Source organism: Siphateles boraxobius, unplaced genomic scaffold (assembly GCF_051911475.1).
Source record: "Siphateles boraxobius isolate OS27281-9 unplaced genomic scaffold, OSU_SipBor_1 15, whole genome shotgun sequence".
Lineage (NCBI taxonomy): Eukaryota > Metazoa > Chordata > Actinopteri > Cypriniformes > Leuciscidae > Siphateles > Siphateles boraxobius.
In genome coordinates, this window is record NW_027508755.1 from 5,594,866 (window position 1) to 5,615,917 (window position 21,052).

Sequence of the window (21,052 nt, forward strand, 5' to 3'; positions counted from 1 at the left end):
AGGTTATAACACAGCAGGTAGATGGCATCTTGAACACTGCGTTCTTCCCTCCATGCAATCCACGGATTCCCAAAATGCTTTGCGTTCACCACTGGTAATACGTCATGATGACTACAGATTAGCAATCTCGATAGGCTACTTGCCTCAGTCACGATGAGAAATATGTCTATAGAAAGCTTGAGTGAACAAGTATTCTCTGATTGTGTAATCCATTTGAAACCATCCATCAATAAATTGGCTTTGATATAACCGTGGCTGTGTATCCCTTATATTCACTATAGTGGCTGAAAACATTGTTGTCAGTAACTGAACATTTCAGATTCAAATTCTAGACATGCCCCTGTGTAAATAGCCTGGTTAAAACAAGACCCTTCTCAGTCGTAACTGAGTTAGGGTCTGGGGAAGGTTCATTGACAGCTCACTTCCAAAGGGACGTCGCTCAAATGTCTCTAGGCGCAATTGGATAGACCTTAAAACCAATCAGATCGATCGTCATCTTGTAAAGCCCGCCTCAATGTTTGTGATTGGTGCCTCGATTTGGAAAGATTGGAAATGAGCTTGAATGGGCTCTTCGCCAGACTAACTTGCAGAGGTAATTTCTAAATTTGACGGAAGTTCGTCTGGGTTTTCCCAGGCTAGTGTGTCTGTGCTGTGTCTCTTGATGTTCGATGCAGATTTATGCCAGGCTCCAGTAGAGATCCATTTCCTGGAGAGTTTAGGTGTAGGAGTTTAGTCCAACTTGTAACTTGTGGTAGAACTCCGACTTGTACCACCTGACCACTGCAGAATCATTCGGCATTGATAGTGTTGCCATACAAACGCTCAATCATCTCCTAATCGCGGCAATTATTAGGCCATCCAACCCTAATCAAACACACCTGAACAAGCTAATCAAGGTCTTCAAGATTAGGCTATATTAGAAAGCTACAGGCAGGTGATTTTCATTATGGTTGGAGTTACACGGACGTCCATTTGGAAATTTAAAAACGCATTCAAAAAGCATTTTAAACTGCTTTGACAGCGTTGTTTTTTTTTTTTTTGTGGGACTCAGCAACAGGGTTTTTCTTTGTAGGTTTGTGTTCCTCGCTGTCCGCTCCTCCTGACTCACTAATTCAGCATATCTGCCTGCAGAGTTGATTGTGAGATTGCAGGTCGAGAGGATGACCGCTCGAGTGTACTGCTCGTTTAGTGCTGTTTTATTGTGTCTGTCTGCATGTTTGAGCACAACAGACGCTGGAGTTGTAGGTGAGAAGTTCTTTTAGCTTCATTACACAGCCCGAAGAAGTGCATAAATAAAGTGCCTAACAAAATTTGACTTTAGATGAATCACAGCACATAGGCTTACAAAAATACAGTACAGACGTCAAGTGGAAGTTCAACTTTGCTTATTATTAAAACTAAACCAACATACAAAGTATAAATATGCAAACTGTCATCTGTTTTTCGTTGTACAAGTAAAACCCATATAATCCCTAATATAAGCCTTTTTGTTTAATGTAAAACAAGAACATTAGTCTTATAATATGGCTACAAAATTATTAATCCGTAGTTTAAACTTTTTGTTTTAGCAACTAAATAAGCCTACAATATAACATGGGGAGCTAATTATAACCGGTTGCTCTGCGTTGTGTATATGTAGTGTGTTTCTATATTTGTTTTGTCTTCTGAGTAGCCTATTAAAATGCTTAAAAGGAAATTAGGGTGGTCATGGGGATGGCATAAATTTTGACGATGTACACCGGTAAATTTGTATACAAATTAACTGATGTCCATGTTGTCTATCAGCATTGCACTATTGCTCCCTCTACTTTAGTGGGGTGGGTTGTAACCGCACTCTCCGTCTCTGAAACCGATTGATGCAGATTAGTGAAAAATGGTAGATTTCTAAGCTACTTTGAATTGAAGCAGATGTGTGAATATTGTAAAGTTTGAGATTCATTGCAATACCCCTGACTTGCAAAAGCTGAATCAAACTATTACAGCACTTCCTGGTCTACCCAAATTATCCTCTTGAATCCTCTTCTGTAGTGTCCGGTCAGTGTCCGGCGACGCTGACGGTCGAGCCGTCCCGTAGCGGATGCACTTCTGATAGTGACTGCTTTGGAGGACACAAATGCTGTAAATTTCCCTGTGGGCCCGTGTGTGTGCCGCCTGTTTTCAGTGAGTTTTAATTAATGATGGATTCTATACGTCTTCCAAAAACACTGAAAAAACGTTTTCACTCAGAAATTGCTAGTAATTTTCACAAATAATTGCAAAGAAAGCGCAAGCAACACATTGAACTAAACGTGAAACTATGAAGTAGATAGACTGAATATTCCGGTAAAACCTCCTACTAACATCTTATGACAACTTTCTTTTTTTTTTTCATACAGTGAATGAGACATTCATTGATGTGGTTTCTGTCATGTGTCTGTATAACAGCAAAGCCAGGAGAGTGTCCAAGCACAAATTTTGGAGCAGGACTGTGTGCCGAGCTGTGTTGCTACGACAGTGACTGTCCGAACAATGAGAAATGCTGCAGCAATGGTTGTGGACATCAGTGTATGGCTCCATTTGCAGGTATGTGTTATATTAGTGTTTGGCTCAGCTTCCTCGTTATTTCAGTTTGTCTTGTGTTCTAATAAATCGTTCTCAATGTAAAGTATTTAGCCAAATAGCATGGTTTCAAGCACAAGATGGCTTAACAAAATTAACAGAAGATTAAAACTGAGTAAAACTTGCTATTTGGTTTTTGTGCTGTATCTGAGACTGAATGCCGCTAAATGGACCGACTAATCTGTATCTCTCCAGGGAGGCCTGGAGCCGGACCCCCGAAGCCTCCAGGGAGGCCTGGAGCCGGACCCCCGAAGCCTCCAGGGAGGCCTGGAGCCGGACCCCCGAAGCCTCCAGGGAGGCCTGGAGCCGGACCCCCGAAGCCTCCAGGGAGGCCTGGAGCCGAACCCCCGATGCCTCCAGGGAGGCCTGGAGCCGGACCCCCGATGCCTCCAGGGAGGCCTGGAGCCGGACCCCCGATGCCTCCAGGGAGGCCTGGAGCCGGACCCCCGATGCCTCCAGGGAGGCCTGGAGCCGGACCCCCGATGCCTCCAGGGAGGCCTGGAGCCGGACCCCCGATGCCTCCAGGGAGGCCTGGAGCCGGACCCCCGATGCCTCCAGGGAGGCCTGGAGCCGGACCCCCGATGCCTCCAGGGAGGCCTGGAGCCGGACCCCCGATGCCTCCAGGGAGGCCTGGAGCCGGACCCCCGATGCCTCCAGGGAGGCCTGGAGCCGGACCCCCGATGCCTCCAGGGAGGCCTGGAGCCGGACCCCCGATGCCTCCAGGGAGGCCTGGAGCCGGACCCCCGATGCCTCCAGGGAGGCCTGGAGCCGGACCCCCGATGCCTCCAGGGAGGCCTGGAGCCGGACCCCCGATGCCTCCAGGGAGGCCTGGAGCCGGACCCCCGATGCCTCCAGTGTGTGCTGAAAACTCTTGCCAAACTAACCCTTATGGCCAATGTCCAGGTCATAAGTAATGTGGCTATGCATGGAGTTAACTGTGCTGATTCAACCATTGGATGTATGGTATATTTTCCCTGTTATCACCAAATAAATCTCACACTTGTAAGACTACTTTCTCTTTTATTTTTCTTTAAGTGTGATAACAAAGTTGGTGTTTTTTGTGTGCCAGCGTTAGTTTGGCTCTTCTCTTACACAATGGCTCTTCTCTTACACAATGGCTCTTCTCTTACATAATGGCTCTTCTCTTACATAATGGCTCTTCTCTTACATAATGGCTCTTCTCTTACATAATGGTTCTTTGGAATGTGTGCTTTATGAATGTGTAAGTTCCCCTCCTGAAGACCCAAACACATGCAAAACGGTTTCAGAGATGCTAGCAATATTAAGCTAGCTTTGAATGCATGAGATCTTACCCTCCAAAGCCACGCCTCCTTCAAAACGCATGAATGCACAAAGCAGAGTCTACAAAGTGTCATGAGATGAAAGACTGTTAAATTGCCTCGTGTCTCAAAACGCCTAACATTACAGTGATAATGAACGTAAACATCTTACAGTGCTCTAGTTGTACCATCTGACTAATCCAGATTCATTTCGGCGTTAATGGTGTTGACATGAAAACGTATAAATCCAAGTCTGAATCTGAATGCAATGATTGGACTGACTTTTTTTTTTGGGTCCTGAGACCTTTACAGAAGGTATGTTCATTTTACTATTTAGAACACTTTTAATATTGATTGCTATCAGGATGTGAAGAGTTTCAACCAGTATTGCCTATAGACCAATAGTCTTCTGCTGCATTCTGAAGCATTTGCTACAAAGCATAGTGGTCACATATATTGGTTGTCGTTGAACAATGTTTGATTGGTCCGTCAGAAATTGTTTTGGGATGGTATGATGTGTATACAGACAAGTACTGTATGGCCGTGCAAGCTTCAAAGAGATGAGCCTAGCTAAAGGAGGAACGCTGTCATCGTTAGGTAGTTTGGAAAAGACAGATTGGTTCAGAGATGGCACAGCTCTAGCCCGATCAAGATAACTGCAGAAGTTCTTTGATCCCAAGACAAAGATCTAAAAGGAGATCTTAAGGACCTCTGAATGACCCCAGGGTTGAAATCTCTTAAAACCACAGAGACTTTACATATCAAAATACATACAATCATCCCCAAACAATTCTTGATGGACTTCAAATCAAACACCATTAAACTGCATAATTCTATATCATGTCTACAACCAATATATGTGACTATTATGCTTTGTAGCAAATTAGCTTAAAGGAAATATAATTATGAATATTTGGATCAGTTCATAGAATTAACTTAATGTAGTAAAAATAAAATTACAATCGTTTTTAACCTGTTTGGCCCGTGAACACGGAGTGTTAATTGTTTATTAATTCTAAGAAATGTACATTTCCGGGTTATGGGAAATATCTTTCTTACTGGACCGTATTACTCCGAGAAAGTAGTCAAAATCTGCACCATTAGGGACTCCAGTATGTGAGCATGAGACATGGACAACTTTACGTGTGACATGAACAAGACTTTAAGTAGACTAAACATACTCTAACGCATATATACATGTTTACCTAGGGAAAGAGAGCTGAAGCAGAATACAGGAAAGCAAGAAGTTATAGCATTGCTTAAAATTCAGCAGATCAGCAGCCTTGAGCAAACCATCAGTTTACTTCTAACACGCCCTTCTTTAAAATGGGTAAGGATACATAATGTATCAAATAATGCCAGACGAGTAAACTTGTAGGCGAGCAGACGCAATAACCCAAATCAAGATCAGAAGAACGTAGGTTAAACAGCTTCATTCAAGCCATCTAACTACTCTCGTCTCACTTTTCTTTCTCTTACTTAATTTGTTTTCTTTTCCGTTGAGAGTCTCGGTTCTAAGTTAAGTTTTGCTGTAAAGTTTCGGTCAACGATTTGACTGCAAAGCCCACTTCCAACTTCAAAGACTTTCCATCCAACCGCCAACACACCACGTGTTTGGGTTATATTAATGATTGATGGTTCGTTCAGGTCATGTCTTATAAGTGCATATAATGCTAGAACCTTGGGATTTCATCAACTCATTCTTTCACTCTCTTTCTTTCTGTAACTCGTATGAATGTGTGTGAGCGTGTGTTTGTGTTAGATATCAGTTTTATCTGTTAGGGTAATCAATAAAGTCTTGTCTGTATTTTAAAGAGAAGTGTTCTTGTGTTTTGTGCTTACGAATTTAATGTCTTAAACTGCTGATCTAAGTTACCCTGCTAATAAATAGTGTTTTCACTACAGTTTGGATATTTATAATTGCTCGGCCGCCCTATGAATTAATTCATAATTCCCTTTGAGCTAAATTGACCTGTTTGACCCTTACAGCACCATATGACCAGGAAGTCAAAGCTCAAATCACAGTCTTTGTTCTACCCACTTAATTGATAGAAGTGCGAGTGTATTACATTATATAGAAAATGTGCCTATTTCTCGATAAGTGAAGTCAAACAATGCATTTACTGTAGGATCTCGAAAAAAATCTGATAGTGATTAAACCAGAAAACCTCATAATAAGTGAACAAAAACAATTTCTAAAGGTAGTTCTCCTAAACATTCCATCGCTCACACCCAGGGTGCGATTTGCAGGGGGGGATGGGTTTAAGTTACGATCCTATTTGCAGTGGCCTTAATCCATGCACTGCTTTTCAAAATGTCACAAAGCGTTTTGTAATTGTTTTGTATGAAATATTGAAGTTTATAAATACGTAATTTGGCACACCTGGCCGAGTGGCGCTACGAATTCTTCTAAAATCGGATTTTAATCCTGGCATGTTAAATTAACATTCGACAAACGCAAACAAACTTTTATTTAAGTGCACTCACAATAACAATTAAATGTTGCGCTTTTGTAAAACAGAGAAAACAAACAGGGTGCGCTTTCTGCCGCCTCGGTCTTCGTGAACTGGAGCGAGTCACAGAAACGAACCAAAACTCTATAGAGATCGCTAAGACATGTGACCAACTGGGCGGCAACGTCATCAGAACACACTGAATTATGGGTATGTTTGGCTCGTTTACATGGGCTGGCATAGCAGGCTAGTGTTCTGGCATGAAAATAATGAACAATTAGCGTGAAAAACAGAATATAATCCTACAAAATACAGCAGGCTGGGTTGTGGTGCTTTTGCAGACAGCCTGAAGTTCTGGGAGTCTCCCGCATATTGATAGCGGCTCCCTGATGCCCGCAAATTAGTTCAAATCTCCCGGAATCTAGAGCTCGCGATCTTCAAACCATGTAGCGCGCGCACGGAAGAGAGGGAGAGAGCGAGAGACCTTGCGTGTGTTTGCAAATGTGCGTGTGCGTCATGAAGTGCATGTAAGTGCACAATTCTTACTTAATACAGATAAAGGAGGCAGAATTTACTTCAGTCTTTGTGTATTTTATTTACAGAGATGGCTAAAAATCATTACATGTGAGAAGTAACATTCAAAAATCTTTAAGTTTGCATTAAGTTGGCTGTGCAGTTATTGCAGGTTATAACACAGCAGGTAGATGTCATCTTGAACACTGCGTTCTTCCCTCCATGCAATCCGCGGATTCCCAAAATGCTTTGCGTTCACCACTGGTAATACGTCATGATGACTACAGATTAGCATTCTCTATAGGCTACTTGCCTCAGTCACGATGAGAAATATGTCTATAGAAAGCTTGAGTGAACAAGTATTCTCTGATTGTGTAATCCATTTGAAACCATCCATCAATAAATTGGCTTTGATATAACCGTGGCTGTGTATCCCTTATATTCACTATAGTGGCTGAAAACATTGTTGTCAGTAACTGAACATTTCAGATTCAAATTCTAGACATGCCCCTGTGTAAATAGCCTGGTTAAAACCAGACCCTTCTCAGTCGTAACTGAGTTAGGGTCTGGGGAAGGTTCATTGACAGCTCACTTCCAAAGGGACGTCGCTCAAATGTCTCTAGGCGCAATTGGATAGACCTTAAAACCAATCAGATCGATCGTCATCTTGTAAAGCCCGCCTCAACGTTTGTGATTGGTGCCTCGATTTGGAAAGATTGGAAATGAGCTTGAATGGGCTCTTCGCCAGACTAACTTGCAGAGCAAATCTAAATTTGACGGAAGTTCGTCTGGGTTTTCCCAGGCTAGTGTGTCTGTGCTGTGTCTCTTGATGTTCGATGCAGATTTATGCCAGGCTCCAGTAGAGATCCATTTCCTGGAGAGTTTAGGTGTAGGAGTTTAGTCCAACTTGTAACTAGTGGTAGAACTCCGACTTGTACCACCTGACCACTGCAGAATCATTCGGCATTGATAGTGTTGCCATACAAACGCTCAATCATCTCCTAATCACGGCAATTATTAGGACATCCAACCCTAATCAAACACACCTGAACAAGCTAATCAAGGTCTTCAAGATTAGGCTATATTAGAAAGCTACAGGCAGGTGATTTGCATTATGGTTGGAGTTACACGGACGTCCATTTGGAAATTTAAAAACGCATTCAAAAAGCATTTTAAACTGCTTTGACAGCGTTGTTTTTTTTTTTTTTTGTGGGACTCAGCAACAGGGTTTTTCTTTGTAGGTTTGTGTTCCTCGCTGTCCGCTCCTCCTGACTCACTAATTCATAATATCTGCCTGCAGAGTTGATTGTGAGATTGCAGGTCGAGAGGATGACCGCTCGAGTGTACTGCTCGTTTAGTGCTGTTTTATTGTGTCTGTCTGCATGTTTGAGCACAACAGACGCTGGAGTTGTAGGTGAGAAGTTCTTTTAGCTTCATTACACAGCCCGAAGAAGTGCATAAATAAAGTGCCTAACAAAATTTGACTTTAGACGAATCACAGCACATAGGCTTACAAAAATACAGTACAGACGTCAAGTGGAAGTTCAACTTTGTATGTTGGTTTAGTTTTAATAATAAGCAAAGTATAAATATGCAAACTGTCATCTGTTTTTCGTTGTACAAGTAAAACCCATATAATCACTAATATAAGCCTTTTTGTTTAATGTAAAACAAGAACATTAGTCTTATAATATGGCTACAAAATTATTAATCCGGAGTTTAAGCTTTTTGTTTTAGCAACAAAATAAGCCTACAATATAACATTGGGAGCTAATTATAACCGGTTGCTCTGCGTTGTGTATATGTAGTGTGTTTCTATATTTGTTTTGTCTTCTGAGTAGCCTATTAAAATGCTTAAAAGGAAATTAGGGTGGTCATGGGGATGGCATAAATTTTGACGATGTACACTGGTAAATTTGTATACAACATATTAACTGATGTCCATGTTTTCTATCAGCATTGCACTATTGCTCCCTCTACTTTAGTGGGGTGGGTTGTAACCGCACTCTCCGTCTCTGAAACCGATTGATGCAGATTAGTGAAAAATGGTAGATTTCTAAGCTACTTTGAATTGAAGCAGATGAATGTGTGAATATTGTAAAGTTTGAGATTCATTGCAATACCCCTGACTTGCAAAAGCTGAATCAAACTATTACAGCACTTCCTGGTCTACCCAAATTATCCTCTTGAATCCTCTTCTGTAGTGTCCGGTCAGTGTCCGGCGACGCTGACGGTCGAGCCGTCCCGTCGCGGATGCACTTCTGATAGTGACTGCTTTGGAGGACACAAATGCTGTAAATTTCCCTGTGGGCCCGTGTGTGTGCCGCCTGTTTTCAGTGAGTTTTAATTAATCATGGATTCTATACGTCTTCCAAAAACACTGAAAAAACGTTTTCACTCAGAAATTGCTAGTAATTTTCACAAATAATTGCAAAGAAAGCGCAAGCAACACATTGAACTAAACGTGAAACTATGAAGTAGATAGACTGAATATTCCGGTAAAACCTCCTACTAACATCTTATGACAACTTTCTTTTTTTTTTTCATACAGTGAATGAGACATTCATTGATGTGGTTTCTGTCATGTGTCTGTATAACAGCAAAGCCAGGAGAGTGTCCAAGCACAAATTTTGGAGCAGGACTGTGTGCCGAGCTGTGTTGCTACGACAGTGACTGTCCGAACAATGAGAAATGCTGCAGCAATGGTTGTGGACATCAGTGTATGGCTCCATTTGCAGGTATGTGTTATATTAGTGTTTGGCTCAGCTTCCTCGTTATTTCAGTTTGTCTTGTGTTCTAATAAATCGTTCTCAATGTAAAGTATTTAGCCAAATAGCATGGTTTCAAGCACAAGATGGCTTAACAAAATTAACAGAAGATTAAAACTGAGTAAAACTTGCTATTTGGTTTTTGTGCTGTATCTGAGACTGAATGCCGCTAAATGGACCGACTAATCTGTATCTCTCCAGGGAGGCCTGGAGCCGGACCCCCGATGCCTCCAGGGAGGCCTGGAGCCGGACCCCCGATGCCTCCAGGGAGGCCTGGAGCCGGACCCCCGATGCCTCCAGGGAGGCCTGGAGCCGGACCCCCGATGCCTCCAGGGAGGCCTGGAGCCGGACCCCCGATGCCTCCAGGGAGGCCTGGAGCCGGACCCCCGATGCCTCCAGGGAGGCCTGGAGCCGGACCCCCGATGCCTCCAGGGAGGCCTGGAGCCGGACCCCCGATGCCTCCAGGGAGGCCTGGAGCCGGACCCCCGATGCCTCCAGGGAGGCCTGGAGCCGGACCCCCGATGCCTCCAGGGAGGCCTGGAGCCGGACCCCCGATGCCTCCAGGGAGGCCTGGAGCCGGACCCCCGATGCCTCCAGGGAGGCCTGGAGCCGGACCCCCGATGCCTCCAGGGAGGCCTGGAGCCGGACCCCCGATGCCTCCAGGGAGGCCTGGAGCCGGACCCCCGATGCCTCCAGGGAGGCCTGGAGCCGGACCCCCGATGCCTCCAGGGAGGCCTGGAGCCGGACCCCCGATGCCTCCAGGGAGGCCTGGAGCCGGACCCCCGATGCCTCCAGTGTGTGCTGAAAACTGTTGCCAAACTAACCCTTATGGCCAATGTCCAGGTCATAAGTAATGTGGCTATGCATTGAGTTAACTGTGCTGATTCAACCATTGGATGTATGGTATATTTTCCCTGTTATCACCAAATAAATCTCACACTTGTAAGACTACTTTCTCTTTTATTTTTATTTAAGTGTGATAACAAAGTTGGTGTTTTTTGTGTGCCAGCGTTAGTTTGGCTCTTCTCTTACACAATGGCTCTTCTCTTACACAATGGCTCTTCTCTTACACAATGGCTCTTCTCTTACATAATGGCTCTTCTCTTACATAATGGCTCTTCTCTTACATAATGGCTCTTCTCTTACATAATGGCTCTTTGGAATGTGTGCTTTATGAATGTGTAAGTTCCCCTCCTGAAGACCCAAACACATGCAAAACGGTTTCAGAGATGCTAGCAATATTAAGCTAGCTTTGAATGCATGAGATCTTACCCTCCAAAGCCACGCCTCCTTCAAAACGCATGAATGCACAAAGCAGAGTCTACAAAGTGTCATGAGATGAAAGACTGTTAAATTGCCTCGTGTCTCAAAACGCCTAACATTACAGTGATAATGAACGTAAACATCTTACAGTGCTCTAGTTGTACCATCTGACTAATCCAGATTCATTTCGGCGTTAATGGTGTTGACATGAAAACGTATAAATCCAAGTCTGAATCTGAATGCAATGATTGGACTGACTTTTTTTTTTGGGTCCTGAGACCTTAACAGAAGGTATGTTCATTTTACTATTTAGAACACTTTTAATATTGATTGCTATCAGGATGTGAAGAGTTTCAACCAGTATTGCCTATAGACCAATAGTCTTCTGCTGCATTCTGAAGCATTTGCTACAAAGCATAGTGGTCACATATATTGGTTGTCGTTGAACAATGTTTGATTGGTCCGTCAGAAATTGTTTTGGGATGGTATGATGTGTATACAGACAAGTACTGTATGGCCGTGCAAGCTTCAAAGAGATTAGCCTAGCTAAAGGAGGAACGCTGTCATCGTTAGGTAGTTTGGAAAAGACAGATTGGTTCAGAGATGGCACAGCTCTAGCCCGATCAAGATAACTGCAGAAGTTCTTTGATCCCAAGACAAAGATCTAAAAGGAGATCTTAAGGACCTCTGAATGACCCCAGGGTTGAAATCTCTTAAAACCACAGAGACTTTACATATCAAAATACATACAATCATCCCCAAACAATTCTTGATGGACTTCAAATCAAACACCATTAAACTGCATAATTCTATATCATGTCTACAACCAATATATGTGACTATTATGCTTTGTAGCAAATTAGCTTAAAGGAAATATAATTATGAATATTTGGATCAGTTCATAGAATTAACTTAATGTAGTAAAAATAAAATTACAATCGTTTTTAACCTGTTTGGCCCGTGAACACGGAGTGTTAATTGTTTATTAATTCTAAGAAATGTACATTTCCGGGTTATGGGAAATATCTTTCTTACTGGACAGTATTACTCCGAGAAAGTAGTCAAAATCTGCACCATTAGGGACTCCAGTATGTGAGCATGAGACATGGACAACTTTACGTGTGACATGAACAAGACTTTAAGTAGACTAAACATACTCTAACGCATATATACATGTTTACCTAGGGAAAGAGAGCTGAAGCAGAATACAGGAAAGCAAGAAGTTATAGCATTGCTTAAAATTCAGCAGATCAGCAGCCTTGAGCAAACCATCAGTTTACTTCTAACACGCCCTTCTTTAAAATGGGTAAGGATACATAATGTATCAAATAATGCCAGACGAGTAAACTTGTAGGCGAGCAGACGCAATAACCCAAATCAAGATCAGAAGAACGTAGGTTAAACAGCTTCATTCAAGCCATCTAACTACTCTCGTCTCACTTTTCTTTCTCTTACTTAATTTGTTTTCTTTTCCGTTGAGAGTCTCGGTTCTAAGTTAAGTTTTGCTGTAAAGTTTCGGTCAACGATTTGACTGCAAAGCCCACTTCCAACTTCAAAGACTTTCCATCCAACCGCCAACACACCACGTGTTTGGGTTATATTAATGATTGATGGTTCGTTCAGGTCATGTCTTATAAGTGCATATAATGCTAGAACCTTGGGATTTCATCAACTCATTCTTTCACTCTCTTTCTTTCTGTAACTCGTATGAATGTGTGTGAGCGTGTGTTTGTGTTAGATATCAGTTTTATCTGTTAGGGTAATCAATAAAGTCTTGTCTGTATTTTAAAGAGAAGTGTTCTTGTGTTTTGTGCTTACGAATTTCATGTCTTAAACTGCTGATCTAAGTTACCCTGCTAATAAATAGTGTTTTCACTACAGTTTGGATATTTATAATTGCTCGGCCGCCCTATGAATTAATTCATAATTCCCTTTGAGCTAAATTGACCTGTTTGACCCTTACAGCACCATATGACCAGGAAGTCAAAGCTCAAATCACAGTCTTTGTTCTACCCACTTAATTGATAGAAGTGCGAGTGTATTACATTATATAGAAAATGTGCCTATTTCTCGATAAGTGAAGTCAAACAATGCATTTACTGTAGGATCTCGAAAAAAATCTGATAGTGATTAAACCAGAAAACCTCATAATAAGTGAACAAAAACAATTTCTAAAGGTAGTTCTCCTAAACATTCCATCGCTCACACCCAGGGTGCGATTTGCAGGGGGGGATGGGTTTAAGTTACGATCCTATTTGCAGTGGCCTTAATCCATGCACTGCTTTTCAAAATGTCACAAAGCGTTTTGTAATTGTTTTGTATGAAATATTGAAGTTTATAAATACGTAATTTGGCACACCTGGCCGAGTGGCGCTACGAATTCTTCTAAAATCGGATTTTAATCCTGGCATGTTAAATTAACATTCGACAAACGCAAACAAACTTTTATTTAAGTGCACTCACAATAACAATTAAATGTTGCGCTTTTGTAAAACAGAGAAAACAAACAGGGTGCGCTTTCTGCCGCCTCGGTCTTCGTGAACTGGAGCGAGTCACAGAAACGAACCAAAACTCTATAGAGATCGCTAAGACATGTGACCAACTGGGCGGCAACGTCATCAGAACACACTGAATTATGGGTATGTTTGGCTCGTTTACATGGGCTGGCATAGCAGGCTAGTGTTCTGGCATGAAAATAATGAACAATTAGCGTGAAAAACAGAATATAATCCTACAAAATACAGCAGGCTGGGTTGTGGTGCTTTTGCAGACAGCCTGAAGTTCTGGGAGTCTCCCGCATATTGATAGCGGCTCCCTGATGCCCGCAAATTAGTTCAAATCTCCCGGAATCTAGAGCTCGCGATCTTCAAACCATGTAGCGCGCGCACGGAAGAGAGGGAGAGAGCGAGAGACCTTGCGTGTGTTTGCAAATGTGCGTGTGCGTCATGAAGTGCATGTAAGTGCACAATTCTTACTTAATACAGATAAAGGAGGCAGAATTTCCTTCAGTCTTTGTGTATTTTATTTACAGAGATGGCTAAAAATCATTACATGTGAGAAGTAACATTCAAAAATCTTTAAGTTTGCATTAAGTTGGCTGTGCAGTTATTGCAGGTTATAACACAGCAGGTAGATGGCATCTTGAACACTGCGTTCTTCCCTCCATGCAATCCGCGGATTCCCAAAATGCTTTGCGTTCACCACTGGTAATACGTCATGATGACTACAGATTAGCATTCTCTATAGGCTACTTGCCTCAGTCACGATGAGAAATATGTCTATAGAAAGCTTGAGTGAACAAGTATTCTCTGATTGTGTAATCCATTTGAAACCATCCATCAATAAATTGGCTTTGATATAACCGTGGCTGTGTATCCCTTATATTCACTATAGTGGCTGAAAACATTGTTGTCAGTAACTGAACATTTCAGATTCAAATTCTAGACATGCCCCTGTGTAAATAGCCTGGTTAAAACCAGACCCTTCTCAGTCGTAACTGAGTTAGGGTCTGGGGAAGGTTCATTGACAGCTCACTTCCAAAGGGACGTCGCTCAAATGTCTCTAGGCGCAATTGGATAGACCTTAAAACCAATCAGATCGATCGTCATCTTGTAAAGCCCGCCTCAATGTTTGTGATTGGTGCCTCGATTTGGAAAGATTGGAAATGAGCTTGAATGGGCTCTTCACCAGACTAACTTGCAGAGCAAATCTAAATTTGACGGAAGTTCGTCTGGGTTTTCCCAGGCTAGTGTGTCTGTGCTGTGTCTCTTGATGTTCTATGCAGATTTATGCCAGGCTCCAGTAGAGATCCATTTCCTGGAGAGTTTAGGTGTAGGAGTTTAGTCCAACTTGTAACTTGTGGTAGAACTCCGACTTGTACCACCTGACCACTGCAGAATCATTCGGCATTGATAGTGTTGCCATACAAACGCTCAATCATCTCCTAATCACGGCAATTATTAGGACATCCAACCCTAATCAAACACACCTGAACAAGCTAATCAAGGTCTTCAAGATTAGGCTATATTAGAAAGCTACAGGCAGGTGATTTTCATTATGGTTGGAGTTACACGGACGTCCATTTGGAAATTTAAAAACGCATTCAAAAAGCATTTTAAGCTGCTTTGACAGCGTTGTTTTTTTTTTTTTTTGTGGGACTCAGCAACAGGGTTTTTCTTTGTAGGTTTGTGTTCCTCGCTGTCCGCTCCTCCTGACTCACTAATTCAGCATATCTGCCTGCAGAGTTGATTGTGAGATTGCAGGTTGAGAGGATGACCGCTCGAGTGTACTGCTCGTTTAGTGCTGTTTTATTGTGTCTGTCTGCATGTTTGAGCACAACAGACGCTGGAGTTGTAGGTGAGAAGTTCTTTTAGCTTCATTACACAGCCCGAAGAAGTGCATAAATAAAGTGCCTAACAAAATTTGACTTTAGACGAATCACAGCACATAGGCTTACAAAAATACAGTACAGACGTCAAGTGGAAGTTCAACTTTGCTTATTATTAAAACTAAACCAACATACAAAGTATAAATATGCAAACTGTCATCTGTTTTTCGTTGTACAAGTAAAACCCATATAATCCCTAATATAAGCCTTTTTGTTTAATGTAAAACAAGAACATTAGTCTTATAATATGGCTACAAAATTATTAATCCGTAGTTTAAACTTTTTGTTTTAGCAACTAAATAAGCCTACAATATAACATGGGGAGCTAATTATAACCGGTTGCTCTGCGTTGTGTATATGTAGTGTGTTTCTATATTTGTTTTGTCTTCTGAGTAGCCTATTAAAATGCTTAAAAGGAAATTAGGGTGGTCATGGGGATGGCATAAATTTTGACGATGTACACCGGTAAATTTGTATACAAATTAACTGATGTCCATGTTGTCTATCAGCATTGCACTATTGCTCCCTCTACTTTAGTGGGGTGGGTTGTAACCGCACTCTCCGTCTCTGAAACCGATTGATGCAGATTAGTGAAAAATGGTAGATTTCTAAGCTACTTTGAATTGAAGCAGATGTGTGAATATTGTAAAGTTTGAGATTCATTGCAATACCCCTGACTTGCAAAAGCTGAATCAAACTATTACAGCACTTCCTGGTCTACCCAAATTATCCTCTTGAATCCTCTTCTGTAGTGTCCGGTCAGTGTCCGGCGACGCTGACGGTCGAGCCGTCCCGTCGCGGATGCACTTCTGATAGTGACTGCTTTGGAGGACACAAATGCTGTAAATTTCCCTGTGGGCCCGTGTGTGTGCCGCCTGTTTTCAGTGAGTTTTAATTAATGATGGATTCTATACGTCTTCCAAAAACACTGAAAAAACGTTTTCACTCAGAAATTGCTAGTAATTTTCACAAATAATTGCAAAGAAAGCGCAAGCAACACATTGAACTAAACGTGAAACTATGAAGTAGATAGACTGAATATTCCGGTAAAACCTCCTACTAACATCTTATGACAACTTTCTTTTTTTTTTTCATACAGTGAATGAGACATTCATTGATGTGGTTTCTGTCATGTGTCTGTATAACAGCAAAGCCAGGAGAGTGTCCAAGCACAAATTTTGGAGCAGGACTGTGTGCCGAGCTGTGTTGCTACGACAGTGACTGTCCGAACAATGAGAAATGCTGCAGCAATGGTTGTGGACATCAGTGTATGGCTCCATTTGCAGGTATGTGTTATATTAGTGTTTGGCTCAGCTTCCTCGTTATTTCAGTTTGTCTTGTGTTCTAATAAATCGTTCTCAATGTAAAGTATTTAGCCAAATAGCATGGTTTCAAGCACAAGATGGCTTAACAAAATTAACAGAAGATTAAAACTGAGTAAAACTTGCTATTTGGTTTTTGTGCTGTATCTGAGACTGAATGCCGCTAAATGGACCGACTAATCTGTATCTCTCCAGGGAGGCCTGGAGCCGGACCCCCGAAGCCTCCAGGGAGGCCTGGAGCCGGACCCCCGAAGCCTCCAGGGAGGCCTGGAGCCGGACCCCCGAAGCCTCCAGGGAGGCCTGGAGCCGGACCCCCGAAGCCTCCAGGGAGGCCTGGAGCCGGACCCCCGATGCCTCCAGGGAGGCCTGGAGCCGGACCCCCGATGCCTCCAGGGAGGCCTGGAGCCGGACCCCCGATGCCTCCAGGGAGGCCTGGAGCCGGACCCCCGATGCCTCCAGGGAGGCCTGGAGCCGGACCCCCGATGCCTCCAGGGAGGCCTGGAGCCGGACCCCCGATGCCTCCAGGGAGGCCTGGAGCCGGACCCCCGATGCCTCCAGGGAGGCCTGGAGCCGGACCCCCGATGCCTCCAGGGAGGCCTGGAGCCGGACCCCCGATGCCTCCAGGGAGGCCTGGAGCCGGACCCCCGATGCCTCCAGGGAGGCCTGGAGCCGGACCCCCGATGCCTCCAGGGAGGCCTGGAGCCGGACCCCCGATGCCTCCAGTGTGTGCTGAAAACTCTTGCCAAACTAACCCTTATGGCCAATGTCCAGGTCATAAGTAATGTGGCTATGCATGGAGTTAACTGTGCTGATTCAACCATTGGATGTATGGTATATTTTCCCTGTTATCACCAAATAAATCTCACACTTGTAAGACTACTTTCTCTTTTATTTTTCTTTAAGTGTGATAACAAAGTTGGTGTTTTTTGTGTGCCAGCGTTAGTTTGGCTCTTCTCTTACACAATGGCTCTTCTCTTACATAATGGCTCTTCTCTTACATAATGGCTCTTCTCTTACATAATGGCTCTTCTCTTACATAATGGTTCTTTGGAATGTGTGCTTTATGAATGTGTAAGTTCCCCTCCTGAAGACCCAAACACATGCAAAACGGTTTCAGAGATGCTAGCAATATTAAGCTAGCTTTGAATGCATGAGATCTTACCCTCCAAAGCCACGCCTCCTTCAAAACGCATGAATGCACAAAGCAGAGTCTACAAAGTGTCATGAGATGAAAGACTGTTAAATTGCCTCGTGTCTCAAAACGCCTAACATTACAGTGATAATGAACGTAAACATCTTACAGTGCTCTAGTTGTACCATCTGACTAATCCAGATTCATTTCGGCGTTAATGGTGTTGACATGAAAACGTATAAATCCAAGTCTGAATCTGAATGCAATGATTGGACTGACTTTTTTTTTTGGGTCCTGAGACCTTTACAGAAGGTATGTTCATTTTACTATTTAGAACACTTTTAATATTGATTGCTATCAGGATGTGAAGAGTTTCAACCAGTATTGCCTATAGACCAATAGTCTTCTGCTGCATTCTGAAGCATTTGCTACAAAGCATAGTGGTCACATATATTGGTTGTCGTTGAACAATGTTTGATTGGTCCGTCAGAAATTGTTTTGGGATGGTATGATGTGTATACAGACAAGTACTGTATGGCCGTGCAAGCTTCAAAGAGATGAGCCTAGCTAAAGGAGGAACGCTGTCATCGTTAGGTAGTTTGGAAAAGACAGATTGGTTCAGAGATGGCACAGCTCTAGCCCGATCAAGATAACTGCAGAAGTTCTTTGATCCCAAGACAAAGATCTAAAAGGAGATCTTAAGGACCTCTGAATGACCCCAGGGTTGAAATCTCTTAAAACCACAGAGACTTTACATATCAAAATACATACAATCATCCCCAAACAATTCTTGATGGACTTCAAATCAAACACCATTAAACTGCATAATTCTATATCATGTCTACAACCAATATATGTGACTATTATGCTTTGTAGCAAATTAGCTTAAAGGAAATATAATTATGAATATTTGGATCAGTTCATAGAATTAACTTAATGTAGTAAAAATAAAATTACAATCGTTTTTAACCTGTTTGGCCCGTGAACACGGAGTGTTAATTGTTTATTAATTCTAAGAAATGTACATTTCCGGGTTATGGGAAATATCTTTCTTACTGGACCGTATTACTCCGAGAAAGTAGTCAAAATCTGCACCATTAGGGACTCCAGTATGTGAGCATGAGACATGGACAACTTTACGTGTGACATGAACAAGACTTTAAGTAGACTAAACATACTCTAACGCATATATACATGTTTACCTAGGGAAAGAGAGCTGAAGCAGAATACAGGAAAGCAAGAAGTTATAGCATTGCTTAAAATTCAGCAGATCAGCAGCCTTGAGCAAACCATCAGTTTACTTCTAACACGCCCTTCTTTAAAATGGGTAAGGATACATAATGTATCAAATAATGCCAGACGAGTAAACTTGTAGGCGAGCAGACGCAATAACCCAAATCAAGATCAGAAGAACGTAGGTTAAACAGCTTCATTCAAGCCATCTAACTACTCTCGTCTCACTTTTCTTTCTCTTACTTAATTTGTTTTCTTTTCCGTTGAGAGTCTCGGTTCTAAGTTAAGTTTTGCTGTAAAGTTTCGGTCAACGATTTGACTGCAAAGCCCACTTCCAACTTCAAAGACTTTCCATCCAACCGCCAACACACCACGTGTTTGGGTTATATTAATGATTGATGGTTCGTTCAGGTCATGTCTTATAAGTGCATATAATGCTAGAACCTTGGGATTTCATCAACTCATTCTTTCACTCTCTTTCTTTCTGTAACTCGTATGAATGTGTGTGAGCGTGTGTTTGTGTTAGATATCAGTTTTATCTGTTAGGGTAATCAATAACGTCTTGTCTGTATTTTAAAAAGAAGTGTTCTTGTGTTTTGTGCTTACGAATTTAATGTCTTAAACTGCTGATCTAAGTTACCCTGCTAATAAATAGTGTTTTCACTACAGTTTGGATATTTATAATTGCTCGGCCGCCCTATGAATTAATTCATAATTCCCTTTGAGCTAAATTGACCTGTTTGACCCTTACAGCACCATATGACCAGGAAGTCAAAGCTCAAATCACAGTCTTTGTTCTACCCACTTAATTGATAGAAGTGCGAGTGTATTACATTATATAGAAAATGTGCCTATTTCTCGATAAGTGAAGTCAAACAATGCATTTACTGTAGGATCTCGAAAAAAATCTGATAGTGATTAAACCAGAAAACCTCATAATAAGTGAACAAAAACAATTTCTAAAGGTAGTTCTCCTAAACATTCCATCGCTCACACCCAGGGTGCGATTTGCAGGGGGGGATGGGTTTAAGTTACGATCCTATTTGCAGTGGCCTTAATCCATGCACTGCTTTTCAAAATGTCACAAAGCGTTTTGTAATTGTTTTGTATGAAATATTGAAGTTTATAAATACGTAATTTGGCACACCTGGCCGAGTGGCGCTACGAATTCTTCTAAAATCGGATTTTAATCCTGGCATGTTAAATTAACATTCGACAAACGCAAACAAACTTTTATTTAAGTGCACTCACAATAACAATTAAATGTTGCGCTTTTGTAAAACAGAGAAAACAAACAGGGTGCGCTTTCTGCCGCCTCGGTCTTCGTGAACTGGAGCGAGTCACAGAAACGAACCAAAACTCTATAGAGATCGCTAAGACATGTGACCAACTGGGCGGCAACGTCATCAGAACACACTGAATTATGGGTATGTTTGGCTCGTTTACATGGGCTGGCATAGCAGGCTAGTGTTCTGGCATGAAAATAATGAACAATTAGCGTGAAAAACAGAATATAATCCTACAAAATACAGCAGGCTGGGTTGTGGTGCTTTTGCAGACAGCCTGAAGTTCTGGGAGTCTCCCGCATATTGATAGCGGCTCCCTGATGCCCGCAAATTAGTTCAAATCTCCCGGAATCTAGAGCTCGCGATCTTCAAACCATGTAGCGCGCGCACGGAAGAGAGGGAGAGAGCGAGAGACCTTGCGTGTGTTTGCAAATGTGCGTGTGCGTCATGAAGTGCATGTAAGTGCACAATTCTTACTTAATACAGATAAAGGAGGCAGAATTTACTTCAGTCTTTGTGTATTTTATTTACAGAGATGGCTAAAAATCATTACATGTGAGAAGTAACATTCAAAAATCTTTAAGTTTGCATTAAGTTGGCTGTGCAGTTATTGCAGGTTATAACACAGCAGGTAGATGTCATCTTGAACACTGCGTTCTTCCCTCCATGCAATCCGCGGATTCCCAAAATGCTTTGCGTTCACCACTGGTAATACGTCATGATGACTACAGATTAGCATTCTCTATAGGCTACTTGCCTCAGTCACGATGAGAAATATGTCTATAGAAAGCTTGAGTGAACAAGTATTCTCTGATTG

The 21,052-nt window shown here is 42.2% G+C and overlaps 1 protein-coding gene and 1 long non-coding RNA gene across 2 annotated transcripts in view; both read left to right on the top strand.

Annotated features, from left to right (window-relative positions):
• The first annotated feature begins 965 nt into the window (after positions 1 to 965).
• Positions 966 to 21,052, top strand: part of LOC143738592 (uncharacterized) — a 37,964-nt gene continuing 17,877 nt past the window's right edge. Inside the window, exons 1-6 of the mRNA XM_077230581.1 lie at positions 966 to 1,245; positions 2,029 to 2,160; positions 2,425 to 2,562; positions 8,133 to 8,258; positions 9,049 to 9,180; positions 9,445 to 9,582. Of these exons, the coding sequence (XP_077086696.1) occupies positions 1,161 to 1,245; positions 2,029 to 2,160; positions 2,425 to 2,562; positions 8,133 to 8,258; positions 9,049 to 9,180; positions 9,445 to 9,582 (751 nt within the window). The 5' untranslated portion in view covers positions 966 to 1,160. The remainder of the gene's footprint in view (positions 1,246 to 2,028; positions 2,161 to 2,424; positions 2,563 to 8,132; positions 8,259 to 9,048; positions 9,181 to 9,444; positions 9,583 to 21,052) is intronic.
• LOC143738696 (uncharacterized) lies at positions 15,014 to 16,561 on the top strand. The gene is made up of 3 exons (XR_013203946.1): positions 15,014 to 15,231; positions 16,015 to 16,146; positions 16,411 to 16,561. It is a non-coding gene; the product is annotated as an uncharacterized LOC143738696 (long non-coding RNA).